The 22,354-nt window shown below is 38.3% G+C and overlaps 1 protein-coding gene across 1 annotated transcript in view; it reads left to right on the top strand.

Moving 5' to 3' along the window:
* The window catches only part of NIPA1 (NIPA magnesium transporter 1), a 38,940-nt gene extending 18,922 nt beyond the window's left edge, over positions 1–20,018 (top strand). Inside the window, exons 4-5 of the mRNA XM_037832805.1 lie at positions 6,539–6,699; positions 14,141–20,018. Of these exons, the coding sequence (XP_037688733.1) occupies positions 6,539–6,699; positions 14,141–14,652 (673 nt within the window). The 3' untranslated portion in view covers positions 14,653–20,018. The remainder of the gene's footprint in view (positions 1–6,538; positions 6,700–14,140) is intronic.
* Positions 20,019–22,354: the final 2,336 nt, after the last annotated feature.

Raw genomic sequence — 22,354 nt, 5'->3', positions numbered from 1 at the left:
TATCTTAAATATTTCACACCTCTTCCTTCTTGTCTCTGTGGTTTCTATTGAGAAATCCGTACATAGTCTTATCAAGCTTCCTTTGTATGTGATGGATCGCTTTTCTCTTGCTGCTTTCAGGATTCTCTCTTTATCTTCGATGTTTGATAATCTGATTATTAAGTGTCTTGGCATAGGCCTATTCAGATCTACTCTGTTTGGGGTATGCTGTGCTTCTTGGACCCATAATTTTATGTCTTTCATAAGAAATGGGAAATTTTCATTGATTATTTCCTCTATTATTGCTTCTGCCCCTTTTCCCTTCTCTTCTCCATCTGGGACACCAGTGACACGTACATTCCTGCTTTTTGTTTTGTCCTTAAGTTCCCAGAGACATTGCTCATGTTTTTCCATTCTTTTCTCTATCTGTTCTTTTGTGTGCAGGCTTTCAAGTGCCTTGTTCTCCAGTTCCTGAGTGTTGTCTTCTGCTTCTTGAGATCTGCTGTTGTATGTTTCCATTGTGTCTTTCATCTCTTGTGTTGTGCTTTTCATTTCCATAGATTCTACCAGTTGTTTTTTCGAACTTTCAGTTTCTACCTTATGTACGCCCAGTGTTTCCATTATACGGTTCATCTCTTTTGCAATATCCTCCCTAAACTTTTTGAATTTACTTAGTAGTAGTTGTTTAAATTCCTGTATCTCAGTTGACGTGTAACTTCCGTTGACTGGGCCTGCCCAGAGTTTGCCTGGGAGAAACTAAGAGAATGCCCCAAGACACTTAGAGAGAAACATCCTGGGAGAAAGCCGTTTTGAAACCAGAACCCCACAGCAGACACCAGCCACGTGCCTTCCCAGCTGACAGAAGAGTTCCAGATGCCATCGGCTGTTCTTCAGTGAAGGTATACTTGTGTCAATGCCTTAATTTGGACATTTTCATGGCCTTTAGACTGTAAATTTGTAACCAAATAAACTCCCTTTATAAAAGCCAATCCATTTATGGTATTTTGCATAATGGCAGCATTAGCAAACTGTAAAACTTGGCTTTCCCATACCATGGCAATGTTTGCTTCTTTTCCAGGTTCTGTTGACTAGCTTCTACTCCTTCCAGTGGTTTTCCCTTTGTAAAGCCTCCAGTAATAGGATTAAGGCCCAACTTCATTCAGTTTGCCACATCTTAACTAAAAATAACATCTTTGAAAGGTCCTATTTACAATGAGTTTACTCCTACAGGAATGTGGATTAAGATTAGCAACATGTTTTTTTCCTGGGGTACATAATTCAACCTACTATAGTGAATGAAACCAAAATATGTTCTTTGAAAAAATCAACAAATATGACAAATCTTAGGCTCAACTCACCAAGCAAAAAGAGAAGATTCAAATTACTAAAATCAGGAATGAAAGAGGGGACATTACTACCGATCTTACAGAAATAAAACAACTGTATATTTGTACTGTATGTTAACAACTGTGTGCCAGCAAATTAAATAACTTGGATAAAATGGACAAATTCCTAGAAAGACACAAATTACTTAAAATGACTCAAGAAGAAGTAGAAAATTCAAATAGAGCAATAATAATTAAAGAGATAAAATTAGTAATTTAAAAAACCTTCATACAATACAAAGCCCAGTCACACATGGTTTCACTGGTGAATTCAACCACACATTTAAAGAAAAATTAATACCAATTCTTCACAAACTCTCCCAAAAAAATAGAAGAGGGGGAACTTTTTATGAGGCTAGTATTACCCTGATACTAAAACTAGACAAAGACATCACAGTCAAAGAAAACTAATAGACCAATTCTCTTGTTAATCCAGACACAAAATCCATCAAAATATTAGCAAATCAAATCCAACAATATATATACAAAGGATTATACATGCTGACCAAGTGGGATTTATCCCAGGAATGCAAGGTTGCTTTAGTATCAAAATCAATTTATGAAATATAACACATTAATAGAATAAAGGATAAAAACCATATTATCACCTCAAAAGATGCAGAAAAAGCTCCTGGGCATTTCTCTGTAAGCATCTAGGGGTCCTCTCTTAGCTTCTCCAGGGCAAATCTGGACTTTATCTCTTAGCTTAGCATCTCCAAATGTCTTCCTGTCTGCATATCCAAGCATCTGGGTCAGTGTCTGCTCTTAGCTTCTCCCTAGGGGCAAACTCTGGATTATATATCTTAGCTTCTCTCCAAAATTGTCTCTCAGCTTCTCTGAGCTTCTGGTTTCTTTGGGCTCTCTTAAAGGGTTCCAGTGAGTTAATCAAGACCCACCCTGAATGGGTAGGTTAACACCTCCATGGAAATGATCTAATCAAAAGGTCTCACCTGCAGTTGGGTGAGTCACATCTCCATGGAAGCGACCTAATCAGAAGGTACCGCCCTTATCAAAAGACTAATAAGTCTGCCCCTGCAATATTGCATTAAAGAACATAGCTTTTGTGGGGGACATAGTAGCTGGTGGGAATGTAAAATGGTGCAGCTACTTAGGAACAGTTTCTGGCAGGTCCTAAAATAATTAAACATAGTTACCATATGATCTAAGCAATTCTAGGTATGTACCCAAGAGAAATGAAAACTTTGTCCACACAAAAATTTGTACAGAAATGTTCATAGCAGCTTTATTTATAGTAACTAAAAAATGGAAACCATCCATATGGCCATCAACTGATGAATGGGTAAATGAAATGGAATATTATTCAGCAGTAAAAAGAAATGGAATGTAATGGAATATTATGCAGCGGTAAAATGAAATGAATCATATATGCTACAACATGGATACATCTTGAAAACATTATTCTATGTGAAAGAAGCCAGTACTAAAGACCACATATTGTATGATTCCATTTTTATGAAATGTCCAGCATAAGCAAATCTATATAGAGACAGAAAGTAAATTAGTGGTTGCCTGGGCATGGGAGGATTGGTGGGTAATGGCTAAGGAATGCTAAAGAGTTTCTTTCTGGCATAATGAAAAAGTTCTAAAATTCTTTGTGGTAATGGATGCACAACTCTGTGAATATACTAAAAACCATTGACTGTGTAATTTAAATGTGGGAATTATATGTTATGTGCATTGTATCTCAGTAAAACTGTGTGATGATTAGTTTCATGTGTCATCTTGGCTAGGGTGTGGTGTCCAGTCGTTTGGTCAAGCGAGTGCTGGCCTGATTGTTACTCTGAAACACAATATTGTGTATTTCACAGATGGATTTTTGTCTACAATTACTTGATTGCAGTCAACGAAGGAGATTGCCCTCTGCAATGAGGGGAGTCTCCTCATCCAGCCAATTGGATGTCTTATAAGCCAGAACTGAGGATTTCAGAAATCAGAAAGATTCCACATCTTGCTCTGTGAGCCTCCCACTTCTCTGTGGTTTCCTCTTTTCTGAATAGCTTCATGGAGATCATCGGAGCTCCTCAATTTAATATCCAGTTGCATATTATTATATTGTTGGTTAGTTGTTTCAGTGACATTGCTTATTTCCCCAGCTACACCACTAGGGGATCCTTGATGACAGGCTGTCTGGGGCCAGAGATGCTAAGTGGTACAATGGAAAAAATGGGAGCTTTGGCCGTACAGATGTGTCTTCACCAATTTTCACCTGTTAACTCTGTGGTCTTAGGTTTGATGCTGATCCTTTCTGAGGCTTGGTTTCCTTATTTCTGAAATGAGGATTAAAGGAGATAATCTAGCACATACCTGGGCCTGGTGTTCCTTGTGAGTTCATGTTCGTGTTCCTTTTTCCTTGAGTGCCTTTTCCATGGACCCCGGAAAAGGGAGAATGGCCAGGCCAGTGACTTACAGACAGCCCAGGTTCTCCAAATCAGATTTCATACTGATGTTACACAGATTTTATTAACTTCTGCTAAATAAGGGAAAGAGAGAAGACACACATTACAAGTCTTAAGACTATAGATGTTTTATAAAGAATACACTTGTGCTTTTATTAAAAAGTAATGTGACTATAACTATAAAACTTCTAAAAGAAAACATAGGGTAGCATCTTCAGGACTTTGTGTTAGGCAATAGTTTCTTACACTTTACACCCAGAGCACAAGCAACAAAAGAAAAATTAGATAAATGTGACTTCATTAAAATTAAACACTTTTGTGCATCAAAGGATTTTTATCATGAAAGTAAAAAGACTACCTACAGAATGGGAGAAAGTATTTGGAAACCATACCCAATAAGAGTTTGATATCCAGAGTATAGAAAGAAAACTTACAACTCAATAACAAGAAGACAAACAACCCAATTAAAAAATGGGTGAAAGACTTGAATAGACATTTCTCCAAAGAGGATGTACAAATGGCCAGAAAGCACATGAAAAGATGCTCAACATTATTAGCCATTAAGGAAATGCAAAGCAAAACCACAGTGAGATACCACTTCATACCTAATTGAATGGCTACCATTAAAAAATGGAAAATTACAAGTGTTGGAGAGGATATAGAGAAAAAGGAACACTTGTTCATTGTTGGTGGGAACGTAAAATGGTGTACTCTGTGTGGAAGACAGTTTGGTGGTTTTTCAGAAAGTTAAGAATAGAATTACAATATGACCCAGCAATCCCATTTCTAGGTAAATACCGAAATAGTTGAAAGCAGAACTCAAACATATATTTGCACTCCAGTGTTCATAATGGCATTATTCACAGTTATCCAAAGATGGAAGCAACCCAAGTGTCCATCAACCGATGAATAGATAAACAAAATGTGGTGTATATACACAATGGAATATTATTCAGCCATAAAAAGAAATGCAGTTCTACATGTGACAACATGGATGAACCTTGAAGACATCATGTTGAATGAAATAAGCCAGACATAAAAGGAAAAATATTGTATGATCTCATGGATATGAATAATTAGAATAAGCAAATTCATAGTTAGAAACTAGAATATAGGTTACCAGAGGCCAGTGTGGGGCTGGGGATAGGGATAATGGGAGTTAAAACTTAAATTGCACAGAGTTTCTCTTACGGGGTGATGGAAAAGTTTTGGTAATGGATGGTGGTGATGGTAGCACAACATTGTGAACTTAATTAACAGCATCAATTATTTGAATGTGGTTAAAATGAGAAATTTTAGGTTGTACATATGTTACTAAAATAAAATTAAAAAAAAAATCCAGTTCATTCTTCAGTTGTAGTAAGTGTACCACACTAATGCAAGGTGTTAATAATAGGAGTTTATATGGGAATTCTGCATTTTCTGCCTATTTTTGTAAATCTACTACTTCTTTAATAAACAAAAAGAGACAAAAGAAAGAAAGAAAAAATTTTAAAAAGAAAAGGGAAAAAACATACTGAGCATAGTTTTAAAGTTTTGGGCATTAGAGAAGAGAAAAATAATCACCCATACTCCTTCCACCATAGTACAATTACTGTTAGCATTTTTCTTCTTTTTGTGCATTTTTAACTGTTGTGATAATGAATTACTTGTAATTATTTGAACAATTTCAATTTCTACTTTCCCATTTAACAGGTTTTTTATTATTTGTCTGCTTTTATAAATAAGGAAATAATACTTTTATGTTTAGTCAATCCTAAAACTTCTTTTTCTACTCCAGTGTGTTTCGTAACTACTGAAGTAATAATGGAATATAATGACATAGTAAGTGTGTCATTAACTATGTCAATGACATTTCATGCCTAACATGCAATTCCTAGCAATTCCTAGCATGGAGTTTGTTCTAGTTTGCTAATGCTGCCAGAATGCAAAACACCAGAGACGGATTGGCTTTTATAAAAGGGGGTTTATTTGGTTACACAGTTACAGTCTTAAGGCCATAAAATGTCCAAGTTAACACATCAGCAATTGGGTACCTTCAATGGAGGATGGCCAATGGTGTCCAGAAACCTCTGTTAGCTGGGAAGGCACGTGGCTGGTGTCTGCTCCAAAGTTCTGGTTTCAAAATGGCTTTCTCTCAGGACATTCCTCTCTAGGCTGCAGTTCCTCAAAAATATCACTTTCGGTTGCACTTGGGATATTTGTCCTCTCTCAGCTTCTCTGGAGCAAGAGTCTGCTTTCAACTGCCATCTTCAAACTGTCTCTCATCTGCAGCTCCTGTGCTTTCTTCAAAGCGTCCCTCTTGGCTGTAGCAGCTTGCTCCTTCTGTCTGATCTTATATAGTGCTCCAGTAATTTAATTCAGACCCATCCTGAAAGGGTGGGCCAACACCTCCATGGGAATTATCCAATTAGAGTCATCACCCACAGTTGGGTGGGGCGCATCTCCATGGGAACACTCAAAGAATTACAATCTAATTAACACTGGTAGGTCTGCCCCACAAGATTACATCAAAAATAATGGCGTTTGGGGGGACATAAGACATTCAAACGGGCACAGAGTTGGTATGAAAGACCGATTTCTGTTGAAATAAAATCTTCAGTAAAAATTCCCAATCTTTTTTACTCTCAAAAACCAAATTTACAATAATTAAAATATGGCTATAAAGATAATGTGGCTTTTCTATCTAAACTATTTGCAATAAGTAGAAACAAGTTAAATAGTTTGATCTAACTTACTTTCTTTTTTTCATTGAAGGTCCATTTTAGCTTCTTACCTTCTGAAGGAAAAGCTCAACATCTTGGGCAAGTTGGGGTGTCTCCTAAGCTGTGCGGGTTCTGTCGTACTAATTATCCACTCCCCGAAATCCGAGAGTGTGACCACTCAGGCTGAGCTCGAAGAGAAGCTGACCAATCCAGGTAACTCCTTTCTAGCAACCCTGCCATGAGAGCTTGCTAAGAAAGGCACAAGGAATCTCATCTTTTTTATGGTACATAAAGCATTATACATATGATGCATCCTACAGGTCTCGTTATACTGTAGTATCTACCCCTTTGTTTCTTATGACATATTGCGTGTTCATCTAGTACACCTGTCAGTCAGCTGTGCCCCCCTGACCTCAGGCTTCTCTTGTTCTTCACCCTCACCTCCGATTTGTGAGGAGCTGCCACTCCCAGGGTGACTGCCTCTCTCTGGTAGAACTTCAGCAGCCTGGGAGGGGCCAGATGCAAGGCTGGTTGGGTCTCTGTTCTGTATTTTTGACCACTGCCGAGCACCTCCTGGGGTGGTTGCCTCTCACTCATTGTCTGAAATGTAGCTTGTCACATCTTTTCCCCCAACCCTTCCTCCCTGCAAAGGTTTCCTCTTTAGCCTCCTGCAGCTCTGGCTTCTGCTAAAGGTCCTGGCATACTTCCCAGCCATCTGCCCTCTCTCTAGCCCCTCACATCTCCTACCTGGGTGGTCCCACCCCCAAGTCCCTGTGCTCTCAGACTGTTCTTAGTGACCCTCCCACCAACCAGAGCCTCACCTTGGGCTTGGCATTTGGGCCCCTTCTGGCCCCATCTGTGGTATGCCTGAAGCTCTTCTGCAAGGCCTTCCCCACTTGTGCCTTTATAGCACTGCCTTTCCCACATGCCCTCCCAGACACCCACTCTTTGTGTGTAGTGGCACAGACTTCAGTCACGGCAGCTCTGGTATGGCCGCAGGACGTTTAGCCGTCCCACAATCCCCACCACCCGTCGGCTCCCCTGCCCCCTCCAGCTGCCCTCAGAGCACACACATCCCAGGCCTGGTTCTCTGAACATAGCTCACGTGCACAGCCACACATGGGCCTCCTCATGCCGACTCCCGTCTTTGTCGCTCTCCTTCCCACCATCACACTGCACCCCAAGACATCCTGCTGTCCACAGCCACACTCACTTCTCTGTGCGGCCCTGCTGCCCCTCGGGGTGGCCTCTGCCACCCGCTCAGCAGGGCGAGCTGCTTAGCAGGGTGAGCCAGGCCCTGAGCCTACCACTGGGGACCTGTGATCCCGGGATGGTACCCCTTATGTAACAGCTGTTTCCATTCATGCCTCAGGGCTCCTTGATTTCAAGTGCTTGGAGAGCAGAGCCTGAGTTTCATTTATCTTTATATTCTTCATAGAGCTCTATGTACTTTTGACACAGTAATAACTTCTTTCTTACTTTTGTGGAAATAAACGAAGAACACCCAAATAAGAACAAACGAAGGTTATTTATTCAGAGCTTGCTACAGCAAAGGAGTCAGCCACTGTCACCTGCATTTGACAGAGACTCAAGGGCAGGCCAGGGGAGTGGGAAAGCCTTACAGTGGGAAGCAGGGAAACCTTCAGTATGCCCTGACTGGAGACTGTGGGCACTAGAAGCTGGAGGTGCGTTTACTAGAAGGGGGCACCCCGTGGGATTGATTACAGGAGCATATTTGGCTTTCTCTGGTTGGTCCTAAGTTTGGAGCAGGGGCGAAAACTGGGGGAAGCTGTCAGTTATTGATAAGTCCTGTCTATTTTGGGTCAATTGTTACAGGGATTGTGGTTTGGCTTCCTGAGCTATTTGCTATAGATGGTGGGCAGGTTCCTGGGTTGCTCGTTGCAGGTTGTGGACCAGTTTCCTGTTCCAGATACTGGTGATAGAGGGTCATTGTCCGTTTGTGTGTTCTGTCTCTCTTCTTGTTAATTGCAAAAAAAAAAATTCTATCTGCACAATTACAGTGGCCTTAAAGTGTAGGTTTCTCCTAGATTCCTTCCAGTAAATCACCCTGTGTTGCTTACCACCTCTTTTAGACAGCTTCCTGTGCAGGGCTACCCCCATCCAGCTACGAGTACAAATGTCTCCGTGACACCTGAGTCAGCCAGTGTTTTGTAGCTCTCTAGGGGCAGTGATCAACAGCAGTAGAACATCTGTAAAATTTGAAAAAGTGATTAACAGTGAAATTAGCCAAGACTATATCTTTAATTTTTAGCTCTAAATATGTATCACAGTGTTACTCATTTCTTCCCAGAAAAGCCAAAATGTTTCCAATACTGTGAGCAACAAAAGGGACTATAGAGACTTCGAAAAAGATCAGAGAACTAGAAATCAGTGTTCTCAGGGATTTACTTTATGTCAGTTCCAGAAGACATACCCAGATAGTTTCTAACTTTTTGGTAAATGTGGACAATGCCAATATATTCGGGTCCTAAGTTACAATTTATATATATTAAAAAAGAAAAAAGTGTCTAATTTGAATATCACCATAATATGTTGCCATGAAGATATAATTGTCTTGGAAGAAATTTAAAATCAATATTCATTTGTATTTCTCAAACCCTGGATATGCAATTTCTAATATTCAAAGAGGGGACAGGAAAGAAAGGTTGGGAGAAGAGTTCGCTAAAGAGAGGATAATGTAAAACTGCATTCTTGGTGGGATGGTATCACCCCAAGAGAGCAACAATTGGTTATTTGGGTGAAAAAAACTTACCCTTTTTTATGTACATAGCACAGATATATATATATATATAAAAGACACAGTACATCTGTGGTGTTAAGATTTAATGGGGTTAGACAAGGAGGAAAAAAATGTCTAAAATGGTTTGTTGTGGGGGGGTGGTGATCATGAAAAAAAAGGTTGAGAAACACTGACCTAAAGTAAGAGTTACAAGGCTGAGGGGCATCTGGTTGCTTTTTCTAAAGGTAAAAAATAATAAATTAAGTTTGGTCACATGAAAAGGCTTTCTTGGGTCTTCACTGTAGCCGCTGAAGCTCCTGGTAATGCCCCTTCCAGCCGGCCCAGCTCCTGTCCCACTTCAGCTGGAGGCCTTTTCTTCCTCGGTGTGGTCTCTCACTGGACCCCCAACTCTGCACTCACCCCAACTACATAGCTTTCTGGACCCCTTGGAAAAGTAGTCGGATTTTGTCTCTTCCCAGCTTAAAAGCCCTTGGAATTTCCCTCCTGGAGAGAAGCCCAGTCTGCTTCCTATTCACGCCAGCTGTTTCTTTTGCTCCTGAGCCTGTTCATTTGCATTCTACCTGCTTCTAATGACTCCTCTTCCCTGCTATAGGCCCTGCAGTTTGCATTTCTTTGTGTTTACACATGCTGTTATTCTTGTTTTTTTTTAAATTCAGTTTTATTGAGATACAGTCACATACCATACAGTCATCCATGGTGTACAATCAGCTGTTCACAGTACCATCATATAGTTGTGTTTTCATCATCCCAATCAATTTCTGAACATTCCTTACACCAGAAATAATAAAAATAAGAAGTAAAAGTAAAAAAGAACACCCAAATCATCCCCCTATTCCAGCCTATTTTTCACTTAGTTTTTGTAACCATTTTTCTACTCATCCATCCATACACTGGATAAAGGGAGTGTGATCCACAAGGTTTTCACAATCACACTGTCACCCATTGTAGGCTACATAGTTATACAATCGTCTTCAAGAGTCACGGATACTGGGTTGCAGTTTGATAGTTTCAGGTGTTTACTTCTAGCTATTCCAATTTACAAAACCTAGAAAGGGATATCTATATAGCGCATAAGAATGCCCACCAGAGTGACCTCTTGACTCCATTTGAAATCTCTCAGCCATGTCCTCTGTTTTTTTGTTTGTTTGTCAGTCTGCTAAAGGTTTGTTGATTTTGTTGATCTTTTCAAAGCACCATGTTTTGGTTTCATTGAATCTATTGTTTTATTCTCTATTTCATTTATCTCTGCTCTAATCTTTGTTATTTCCTTTTTCTGATCACTTTGGATTTAGGTTGCTCTTCTTTTTCTAGATCTTTCAGTTGTGTGGTTAGGTCTGTGATTTGAGATCTCTCTTCTTTCTAAATTTAAGCGTTTAGAGCTATGAATTTCCCTCTCCATAATTCCTTTGCTATATCCCTTAAGTTTGGGTATCTTGTGTTTTCATTTTCATTCACCACAAGATATTTCTTAATTTCCCTTTTGATTTCTTCTTTGACCCATTGGTTGCTTGAGAGTATGTTGTTTAATTTCCACATATTTGCAAATTTTCCATTTCTCCCTTTGTTGTTAATTTCTAGTTTCATTCCATTGTAGTTAGAGAAGATACATTGTGTGATTTCAATATTTTTGAATTTATTGAGACTTGTTTTGTGACCTAAGATATGGTCTATCCTGGAGAATGATCCTTGTGTACTAGAAAAGAATGTGTGTTCTTCTGTCGTGGGATAAAATATTTTATGGATGTCTGTTAGATCTAGTTGGTTTAGAATATTGTTCAAGTCTTCTATTTTCTTATTAATCTTTTGTCTAGATGTTCTATCCATTATTGAAAGTTGTGTATTGAAGCTCCTACTATTAATGTAGTACTGTCTATTTTTCCCTGCGTATCTGTCAATATTTGCTTTATATAGTTTGGGGCTCTGCCATTGGGTGCATTAATAATTTATAATTATGTCTTCTTTTTTAATTGACTCTTTATCAGTATATAATGACCTTTGTCCTTCGTAACAGTTCTTGACTTAAAGCCTATTTTATCTGATATTAGTATAGCCACCCCACCCCTTTTGGTTACAACTTGCATGGAAAAATTTTTTTTCCCATTCTTTCACTTTCAGCCTAGTTATATCTTTGAATTTAAGGTGAGACTCTTATAAACAGCATCTGGTTCGGTCATGTTTTTTAATCCCTTCTAACAGTTTCTGCCTTGTAACTGGAGATTTTAATCCATTTACATTTAAAATTACTCCTGATAATGCAGGACTTTCTTCTGCCGTTTTGCTCTTTAGTGTTTTAAAATATTATACCTTTTTTGTCCCACAAACCTTCTGTTGGTGCCTGTTTTCATATTATTTATTTGCGATGTACCGTATAAAGTCCCTTCTTAATTCTCTCCGAATTTTTTTCATATATTTTCTTTGTGGTTACCATGGGACTAAAATTTAACATCCTAAATATATTACAGTCATGTTTGGCTTGATGCCAGATTAACTTCAATAGTATGCACATACTCTGTTCCTATAACCATTTCATCTCCCCACTTTTTTGTTGTACTTGTTATAAATTATATCTTTGTACATTCTCTGTCCCCAAATCATATATTTATTATTACTTTTTATGCATTTACAATTTAGAACCTGTAAGGAGTGAAAAGTGGAGTTACATACCAAAAAGTATAAGACAGTATCACTGGTATTTATGATTACCCATATGGTTACCTTTACGGGAGGTCTTTATTTCTTTATGCAGCTTTGATTCCCTGTCTGTTGTTCTTTCCTTTCAGTGTGGAGAACTCCCTTTAGCATTCTTGTAGGGCATGTCTAGTGATGGCAAATTGCATTGCTTTTGTTGATCGGGGAATATCTTAGTATCTCCCTCATTTTTGAAAGACAATCTTGCTGGATACAAAATTCTTGGTTGGCAGTTGTTTCCTTTTAGCACGTTAAACATTTTTTCTCACTGCATTATTGCCTCCATAGTTTCTGATAAGAAATCAGAATCTTTTTGGAATTCCTTGTATATAACACATTGCCTTTTTCTTTTAGCTTTCAGAACTCTCTGTCTTTGGCATTTGACAGTTTGAGTAATATGTGTATTGATGTGTTTCTCTTGGTGTTTATCCTGTTTTGGGTTTATTGGTCTTCTTAAATGTGTATATTCATGTTTTTCATTAAATGTGGGAAGTTTTCTGCTATTATTTCTTTGATTATTCCTTCTGCCTCTTTCTCTCTCTTATCCTCCTGGGACTCCCATACTTCACATGTTGGTGTGTTTGATGGTGTCTCACATGTATCTGAGGCTCTGTTTTTGTTTTTGTTTTTTAATTGCCCTAGCTTGAATCATTTCAGTTGTCTTGTCTTCTTGTTCAGTGATTCTTTCTTCTGCCAGATCCAATCTGCTGTTAAAACCTGCTAGGGAGTTTTTCATTTTAGTTATTGTGGTCTTTAACTGCAGTATTTCTGTTTGGTTCATTTTTTTTTTTTTTTCATTTTTTTAAATTAAATTCAGTTTTATTGAAATACATTCACACACCATACAGTCATCCATGGTATACAATCCACTGTCCACAGTATGATAACATAGTTATGCATTCATCATGTTTGGTTCGTTTTTAAAATTTCTAATTCTTTATTGAGATTCTGAAATTGTTGATTGTTTTTCTGATATTCTTTCATTCTTTCTGTTTTTTTTTTTTCCCTTTATCTCCTTGATCCTTGAGGATCATTTTTTAAAAAGACTTTTTCCAATATGTCTGCTGCTCTTCATGATGGTTTCTGGATTTTTATCTTATTCCTTTGGATGAGCCATCATTTCCTGTTTCTTTGTACGGTAATCATTTGTTGCACACTTTAAAATTGCACATTTTAATATTGTAAAGTGTTAACCATGGGATTTATTCCCTGAGCCGTCTGTTCCTTAAGTCTGTTTCCAGGAAGTGATAGGACCCCGATTTCCTTGAGTGCCAGGAGCCAATAAAAACAAAGAAAACAAGGCAAAAAACACCTTTCACAGTCTTTGCAAATTGGCCCTGCATTAGCTGCTGCTTTCCTTCAGAGTTTAGCCCTCCTGTCAGAAAGATCATCCTAAGGCCAATGCGAAGCATATGGTCCTGTGTTTTATGAGTCTGTGTCTTGTCCTGCTGTGCTTGCTCACAGATTTAGGAATTCCCCAGTTTATAGGATTTTGAATTTCGACTCTACTGCCTGTGAAAGAGAGTTTCACCCTCTCCAGTGTCCTCTATTGTATGGCTTAATGCCAGTAATCCTTTGTTCCAGGCTGCTTTGATTTAATTGTTTCTTATACTGCTTTAGCTGTGAGCAAACTGCCTCTGCCCACAGGGCAAGTTCTGGAAGGTTGAACCCAAGAGGAGTTTCTGGGTTCAGTCTTCCAGTCTGCCCCCAGCTAGATTGGTACTGACCTCAGGCACCCCAGTATGTGCACAGGGTCACTCTGCTTGCTCCCAAACAGGACCAGGGATGACAATGCAAGCTCAGACTGGGTCTACACTGTACCAGGGAGAGAGTGGGGGACTGGTCAGCAAGAGTGTGGTGAGAATTTCCTTGTTCAGACCTTTATTCCTACCTTTTTAAAGGTGTGTTTCTTGATTTCGTACTTGCCCAGTTGCTGCAACCCTTTAGCTGTATCCTGGAGTTTTGAGACAATGTCTGCCAGTTTTTGTTTGTTGTTCAAAGATCCTGGGGGAAATGGCACGTGGGTCATCTGTGCTACCATCTTGGTCAACCAGCATGGAGCTTTGAATGTCTTCATGGTAGGGGTGCTCCGGTGAGAGGAGATGAATGGAGCTGGCAGGGTCGCCCCGAGATGTAGGAGCCTGCCTGCGCTTCCTGCCGTGGCTGCCTGGGCCCCTGCCAGTCACCTTGTGGTCTGTTTTGCAGTGTTTGTGGGCTACCTGTGCATCGTGCTGCTCATGCTGCTGCTGCTGATCTTCTGGATCGCGCCTGCCCACGGGCCCACCAACATCATGGTGTACATCAGCATCTGCTCCTTGCTGGGGAGTTTCACCGTGCCTTCCACCAAGGGCATCGGGCTGGCTGCCCAGGACATCCTGCATAACAACCCGTCCAGCCAGCGAGCCCTGTGCTTGTGCCTGGGGCTCCTGGCGGTGCTGGGCTGCAGCATCATCGTGCAGTTCAGGTACATCAACAAGGCGCTCGAGTGCTTCGACTCCTCAGTGTTTGGGGCCATCTACTACGTGGTCTTCACCACACTGGTCCTGCTGGCCTCGGCCATCCTGTTCCGTGAGTGGAGCAATGTGGGCCTCGTGGACTTCCTGGGGATGGCCTGCGGGTTCACCACCGTCTCTGTGGGCATCGTCCTCATCCAGGTGTTCAAAGAGTTCAATTTCAACCTTGGGGAGATGAACAAGTCTAACATGAAAACAGACTGAGGAGAGAGGGCATTGGGTGGCATGAGGAGCAGGAAGTGGACATGGTTTCTGGTCATACTTTGAGGTGGAGTAGACGATACCCTGAGAAGTGGGAGTAGAGTTGCCTGTGTGTTAATGAGTGATCCCTGGTGGAAGCCCAGCCTCCCGGTGCCTGGATTTGCCAGAGGATTGCCTGGGGGTCATCACTCTCTCTCTGATGAGAAAAATCTCGTTTTCATTGCCGTTAACCTCTAAGCTTTCATGAATCCAGTTTCCTTTTAAGACATTTTCACATATTTAAATAGAAACGAACAATGGGCTCTTTCTGATCAGTCTTTGTAAGGGAGCAGATGTTCCTACTTAAATGATTATTTTCAGAAATGGAAGATGTTGTCTTGAAATCTGACTCTGTAGTTGTGTTATTTTATACTTAAGCATGTATAACATTCAGGTACCTTACCCAAATAAGAGGTGTATACATTTAATTGTTCTTAATCCTTTAACAAGTTGACAACCTCCCACCCCAACTCCCCAAGACATTTTAACAGCAAATCGAGAGAGAAGAGTGAATGGACATAACACAGTGTTCCATTCACAGGGTGACTCTCAGTAGCTCAGATCTATTTCAGTGCCTTTATCACTTGAACTTTTCACTTAGTTTAACTACTGTGTGTATGTTCTCTGAGATTAGAATAATGCAACTTCCTTGATTATACTTTAATACTTCAGTATTCAAATTATAAATGTGTAAAGCAGTTAGAAATCATACTTTATTCCTTGAAAGAGAGTCAAGACTAAAGCCACATTAGAGCACATTTACCCTGTTAGCATGTAGTGTCCAGTTAAAGACAATTGATTTAAGTAGTATGAAATATCTCATTTGCATTCAACCTGTAATAACTGGGATCCAGTGTCTAATATTTCCACATGCTCTTTCAGCAGGTATTGTGGCTTTGATTAGCTGGCCATTCAGAAGACAAATTATTTAACTTGATAAATAAGGCTATTATATGAGAGACTAATTGTTAAATAGCACATATATTGAGTTCCCTGTAATACAGGAATGATTTAAAGGACACAATTATGCTTAGGCTAGTTTCTACAATTTGAACACATCTGGCTTTAATGTTGACTTTCAAAAGAATTTCTAGCAAAAAATGAAAACAATTAATTTAGCCATCGCTTTAAACCTCTTATTAAACCTCCGAAATGCAAAATAGCCATTAATTATGCCAGTTATTTGGATCAAAGTGCTCATTCTGTCTATAGTAACCTTCCATGTGTGTTAAATGGGAGAGAAATACAAAGTATTGTGAATATTTCATCAAGATATCATGCACTTCATGTGCAATGCTTTATCTAAACAGGGAACTATACCAAGTGGAAAGATGGGATTGGGCAAAGTGTATTATGAAAAAGTAGAACATGAAATTTAGTAAGATCCAACTGAAGTCACTTGCTAAGAAAAGAAATGTGTATTTTCCAGGCAAAAAGAAATGTCTATATTAACGACTCAAGGAATAGTTCCATAAAGTGTTGAACAAAGAGGCTAAATAAAATGAGAATAGTTTAACATAGAACAAAAAATACCTTTATGGATTAGAAGTATACATAATGATCATGGGTTGCCAGCAATTTGTGACTAAGGGCATCAACAAAATTATTTAAAAATTTTAAAAAATATTATGTTACCCAATAGATAATAAACGCTTAAATGTCCATTACTGCTTTCATCAGTTCCTGAAGGCTTGTTTTTTAATCATGAATATTTCTAGGTATGCAAGCCTTACTTTATTGAACTGGACATTCTGAAAATGTAGTGTAGCAGTATTCACTTACTTTTAGGCATGAGAATATCTTCCTAGGTAAGAATTTTAAGATATTCAAATAATACATGTGGCTATACAAGGATAAATGAGAAGGTTCATGTGTCTAATGGAAATTATCATTTTAATTTTGTTATAGCTTATATGTGAAGCTTATATTAAATACAGCCATTGGTGTATTTTATTGTATTTTAATCCACAGTTATACCCTTGGTATTCGGAAATGATATTTTGTGGGTGATCTTCCCTATTATTTCTTTAAGAGTAAAACAAAATCTCAAAGTATTAATAGCTCTTCTCTTAAGGATGACTGGTCCCGGCCACAGGTAGAATCCCCAAGTTTATATGTTTGGCAATTACATTGGTAGGATATGTTTTTCTTCCAGTGTAACAAAGATCACACCATCCGTTGTATTTCAAGTGTGACACTAGCCTCAAGGTAATTAATGTGACTAGATAATCATAGTCTAACAGGCTAATTTTCAAACTTAATTTAGAACAGATCTCTGATTTGAATGGTAATTATTTTACAAATTCATGTTTTCATAATTCATTTAGAAATGCATAGAAAAAACAAAAGTGAAGGATAGTAGGATTTACGATATTTATTAAACCCCCCAAAGTCAGAGCTTTGGCGGAAGGCCTCGGATGGGGATGATTCTTGGGTTGGTTTTTCCAAAAGCATCTACATCTGAAACATCTGCGTTATTCTTTGGATTATAAAATTCTTTGGATTTTATCTCTCATAAAGCTAAGAAAGAAAAAAATATCTATATACATTTGTTTTCAAGCCTCCTCTGAAATCATACATATATATATATTTTACAATTTGCAGATTTACTGTTGATAGATATTTAAGTAGGCCTCCATGTGAAACCTTTGCATTGTTATACTATTCTTTGGATTTTCTCTCTGATAAAGATAAGAAAGAAAAAAATACCCACTATATACTTGTTTTTAAACCTCCTTTGAAATCATATGCTTTGCATATTATTGTTGATGGGTAGTCAGTAGGCCTTCTCCCTTCTCCTACTTGGATAATGCCTTATTTTCCTATCTGAATCTTGGCATTTAAGAATATTGCTTCTGGTTTTGCACATTGATCAAGTGTTGGACCTATTAAGGATTCTAAGCCAAACCCAGCATGTAAAAACCATCCCAGAGCCTTTTGCTGCTCTCAGGACGATTAGGTCTCCTAGAAGGTTCTTTGGGAAAAGGGAGGACTGCCAAAACCAGAACCTTTAGGGAGGAATCTGCAGTTTTCATCACTCATCACTCACACTGTAGTTATGTAACATTCCTGTTAGAATATTAGTGAAATGTATTTTGCTGCTCTTTGCTCAGCAATAAGCAATATTCTTGCAGTTCCTACTTTTCAAGCCAATTTGCTAAGTTCAATTTTATTTCCAGAAATTCACCCCAGCAGTAGTATGTTGGTCTTTGTTCTTTGGTTCCACTTCTGTTTTCTGATAGGAGAGCACATACTAAAATGTGCAGTCACTTTTCATCTAACTTATGCCTAGATGAGTAAGCTCTTTGTAGCTAGTTTGTAGAGATCTGTGGATGAGATCCTTGAAAGAGATGTGTTGATAAGCACAGGCCACCCTGTATGGTGTATAATTCTTGTCAGGAGATACTTTTCTTTCCTAGGCTGCTCAACTAATTCTAGAAGAGCTTGAGATCACATTTTCTCTGATGCCTATGTGATCTTGAGGTAGGCTTCCCATGACTGAAAGGAAAGAAAAGAGTGTTATGTTTTTAAATCTTTTCAAGGCTGCACAGATCAGCTTCAGTGGTCTGAAGGAGTGATCCTTCTCAGTGTATCTAACATGAAGAAAGCAGTTCACCCTTCCGGCAGGATTAGGTGGAATCTTTGTGTTCCGCCATCTCAGGGACCAAAAATGTAACATTAACTCCCTAGCATTGATTCTCTTCCCAAAGATATGTCCGTATTCATTTTTCTTATATTTTGCTCATATTCATAACTAGAGGTCTGTTAACTTGAGTTGGAAAGAGAAAAGATCAATTTACTTGCCAGTCACACCATAAGACAGTATTTTATAAATACCTCAATTTTCTGTATTCCTCACTTCAACATCACAGCTATTAAGGCCTGTCCTTTAGCTTATCGGTGATTTTTCGCATCTGACCAGATTCTTATACTCCCATTATATACTTGAAAAGATTAAGAATTATAGGAACAGGAAGAATTTGGTCAATTATCACTACTCATTTCTTTTTATACATATCTCCTATGCTCTTACATGTGACAAAAGTTATATTTTAAGAAAATTAACTTTGTGGTTCATCCAAAAAATGCTGCCTAATAAAAAGTTGGTATTCAATAGAACAATGATCATGTAAATAAAAATCTATTTTAATTGTACTCCAGGTGAAAAAAATCATAGTCTAGGGCCCAGAGCATGATGAACCAGGGAGAAGGATTTATTTGTTCTTTTCTCTATTCTTCCCTGAATTGTACAAATTTAGGTAAGTCACTTAACCTTCCTGTGCCTCATTTTTCTACCTCTAAAGGGGCGGGATGATTCTCCATATTGACTGGTTTAGAACTGGAGCACTTTTACCCGTGTTCTGGCAGCCCCAGTGGGAGCACCATCTTCAGAATTGCTCTGTAGCTGACATGGGAAACCCTGTTCCCAGCTGTCTCCTCAGTCCACTAAGGACTGCGATAGAGAACACCCACTTCTGAGCACTGAGAAAGCAGACAGCACTGGGTGTAAAGGTTTCATGATTTGACCAAGCTTTAACTTCCCCTTTTTTGTTTTAAAAGGAAGGGTTTTGTATATTCTACTGTGAAATATGCAAATTAAACAGGGGCTTTTAGAAGCTGTACTGAAAGGTCTCACTCTGATGGTTTGATGAACCCCCTTTACCTTCTGATGTCCACAGAGGACTTTCGGTCTTTAGGCCTCTGCTTAGGTTTGTATTCTTTAGAAAGACTTCATAGCCTGTGAAATGGATCATCTTTGTTGAATTGAATTTGTAATGAATGATGCTGAATTTCCTGCTTTCACGTAGCTCAACTCTGATGATGAACTCTCTGACACCAGGCTGAGTTCAGGGGCTCCCAAGCCACTCCCAAAGAGTCACATTGCAAAGTTAAGAGTATTTCTTTTATTTGTCAGAATGAAATAATTTGGTACCTCCCCCCTGTATATTGGTATTTTGCACTTTGGAACAATTAAAAGGTACTGTTTTTCAGTAGCATTTGGGAGTGTTTTTGCCTTTTTAAATGATAACTGTTATTTTCTTGTAAAATAGAATATCATCATGAAGAAGAGGAAGAAGACTAGAAGATTAAAAATGAAAATGTTGATTGTTGCATAACAGTTTTACATGTATGTATATACACACACACATACATACATACAAACATGCACATACACAGTTGTCAGTGGCTAAGATTTGCTTATATTTTGTTTCATAGAAGTAATCATGGCATGTTGCAATTGCCTTATGTAAATAAAAAGGCTATTTATTAAGTTTTCCAATAATATTTATTAATCTGTATGTGTTTTAAAATAAAATAACTTATTTCTAGCTGACCACTCATTGCTTTTTTTCCCCTTTACTTGAAATGTTTGTATAGTTTCAGGTTCTGTATTATCCTAATTTGTCAATCAAATTTTTTCCATTTTCTTTGTAGAAATGAATAGCCTAGGTTTTCATGATGATGTAGAAAATGTCTGCCTGTCTATATTTTAGAGGGTAAATCCATGATATCCAAAGGAATTCAACCATTCTGTGACTACCTCCTCATACAATGAAATTATGTCTTACCAAAAACCAGCTCTATTTTAGTGTTAATATTTTTGTTTTTGAGTAGCATAACATACTTTTATTATATTTTAAGTACATAGAAAATTAAAGAATCATAACATATACTAATACTCCAAATGTCATCAGAAATCCTGTCATTAATCTTAATACTCTGTACTAAATCAATAATAAAATATCAAATAAGAAAAATATGTGAGCACAAATGTCCAAAAGAATTTAATTACTCACATTTTGATCAAAGTACACCTATAAAGAAATCAGGAACAAACATTTTAAGAAATCACCCAGTGTTTCTATGGATAATCTTTTCCACAGAGGTTTTTGGGGCTGTGAAATGTATAAATGCCAAATTCTGTAGTCGTTTAGTAAAACTTGTCCTGGGTGGGAAACATTATAGAACTTACTTCTAGCTGCTTGCGAAGCACAGTGGGTCTGAATGCTAGCAATACACTTAGTTCCGAGATTTAGGTAAAATCAAGCACAGTCCTTGCCCTCCAAGGAGCTTGTGTTCTTGTTCCTCTTGATTAATTACATCCCATCCATTTATCCGTAGGCATAACATTGTCAGTATGTTTGTTGTAATGTTCATCACACTTAATTATATACTATTCTTTGATCCTCATAGCGTATTCTCAAAGAGTTCTTTTGAGTTGGGGAGGTGAGACAGTCTGGAAACAAACAGAACTCAAATGTTTAGGCGCCTCTCTCTGTATTTGTGGTCTGGAGAAAGGAAGGATTAATTCCAGCTGAGGAAATGTGAAGAGTTGTGGTTGGAACTGGACCTTGGTGAACAGGATAGGAGAGATGGCCAACCAAGTAGCAAATACAATAAGTAAGTATAAAATAACTGAGAAGATGGACTAGAGGGTGGAAGAAAGGTCAAATTAGATTGCTTGTCTGTAAAATTAAGTCTTTTTACTTTTGGTGAAGATGTCAGGAAATTATCAGTATCTTCTCCATAATATGACATACTTTTTCTTTGTATTAGTGTTCTATTGATGCTATGATAATTACCACAAACTTAGGGGCTTGGGACAACCCAAAGTCAGTTTGTTTCCAGTCGGTAGCTCAGAAGTCTGATACCAGTTTCACTGGGCTAAATTCAAGGTGTTGGTGGGACTGCACTCCTTTCTGGAGACTTTCAGGGAACATTCAAATGAATTCTTGCCTTTTCCAGCTGCTAGAGCTAGAGCCCCTCATTCCTTGGCTTGTGGCCCTTTCTTCCCTCTTCAAAGCTGGCAATGTTGTCTCTGACTATTCTTCTATAGTCACATCTCCTGCCTCCCTCTTAGAAAGACTTTTGTGATTTACTTTGGGTCTACTCAGATAATCCAGGATAATCTCCCCATCTCAAAATCCTTTAAAATAATCAGTTCTGCAAAGTCCCCTTTGCTGTGTAAATGTTCACAGGTTCTGGTGATTAGGATGTGACCATCTGTGTGTGGGTGAGGGGGCAATATTCTTCATACTACATTTACTAACCAGTCAAGTGAGTCTATTAGTAAACAGCCAACTCCTGGCTTTTAATGAATATCCTAGTGTTCTCACTTCCAGTTATTCCTATCTTTCTCAGAAAGCTTCCCAATTCCCATCCAAAAATGTTTTGGAAAAATGCCCCAGTACATTGTAGGTCATCTCTGGCCTTGAATAAACTAAATAATATTAACTGACAAACATAAATTAATATTTTTAAATGCCAGAGAATGCCACCATTCACTTTGGAAGGAAAGGGCAAATTTAACTGGTAATAGGGGGTTGAGATAAAGAAGAAATGTTTGCATACTATGCTGTTTTCATGCTTCTGGCTGGCATCTGTGGCAACAAAACCAAAATGTGAGTGTAACTGGGGAATAATTTATAGATAAGAAAATAAGAAACCTATTTGATTTCCTAATATTTGGTTTTAAAAAAGTTTTAATAAGCACTCTTGCCTATGGTTCTGTAATCCAGACAAAGTAGATTTTAACAGCCTTACTGAGGTATAATTGACATACAATAAACTGCACCTGTATAAAATGTACAGTTTGTTAAGTTTTGACACATGTATATACCCTTGAAAGCAACACCGTAATCAAAATAGTGAACTTATCTATCAC

The sequence above is a fragment of the Choloepus didactylus genome, chromosome 4 (assembly GCF_015220235.1).
Source record: "Choloepus didactylus isolate mChoDid1 chromosome 4, mChoDid1.pri, whole genome shotgun sequence".
NCBI lineage: Eukaryota > Metazoa > Chordata > Mammalia > Pilosa > Megalonychidae > Choloepus > Choloepus didactylus.
The sequence above is the reverse complement of the archived record's forward strand: the minus strand, read 5'-3'. Positions and strand labels throughout refer to the sequence as shown.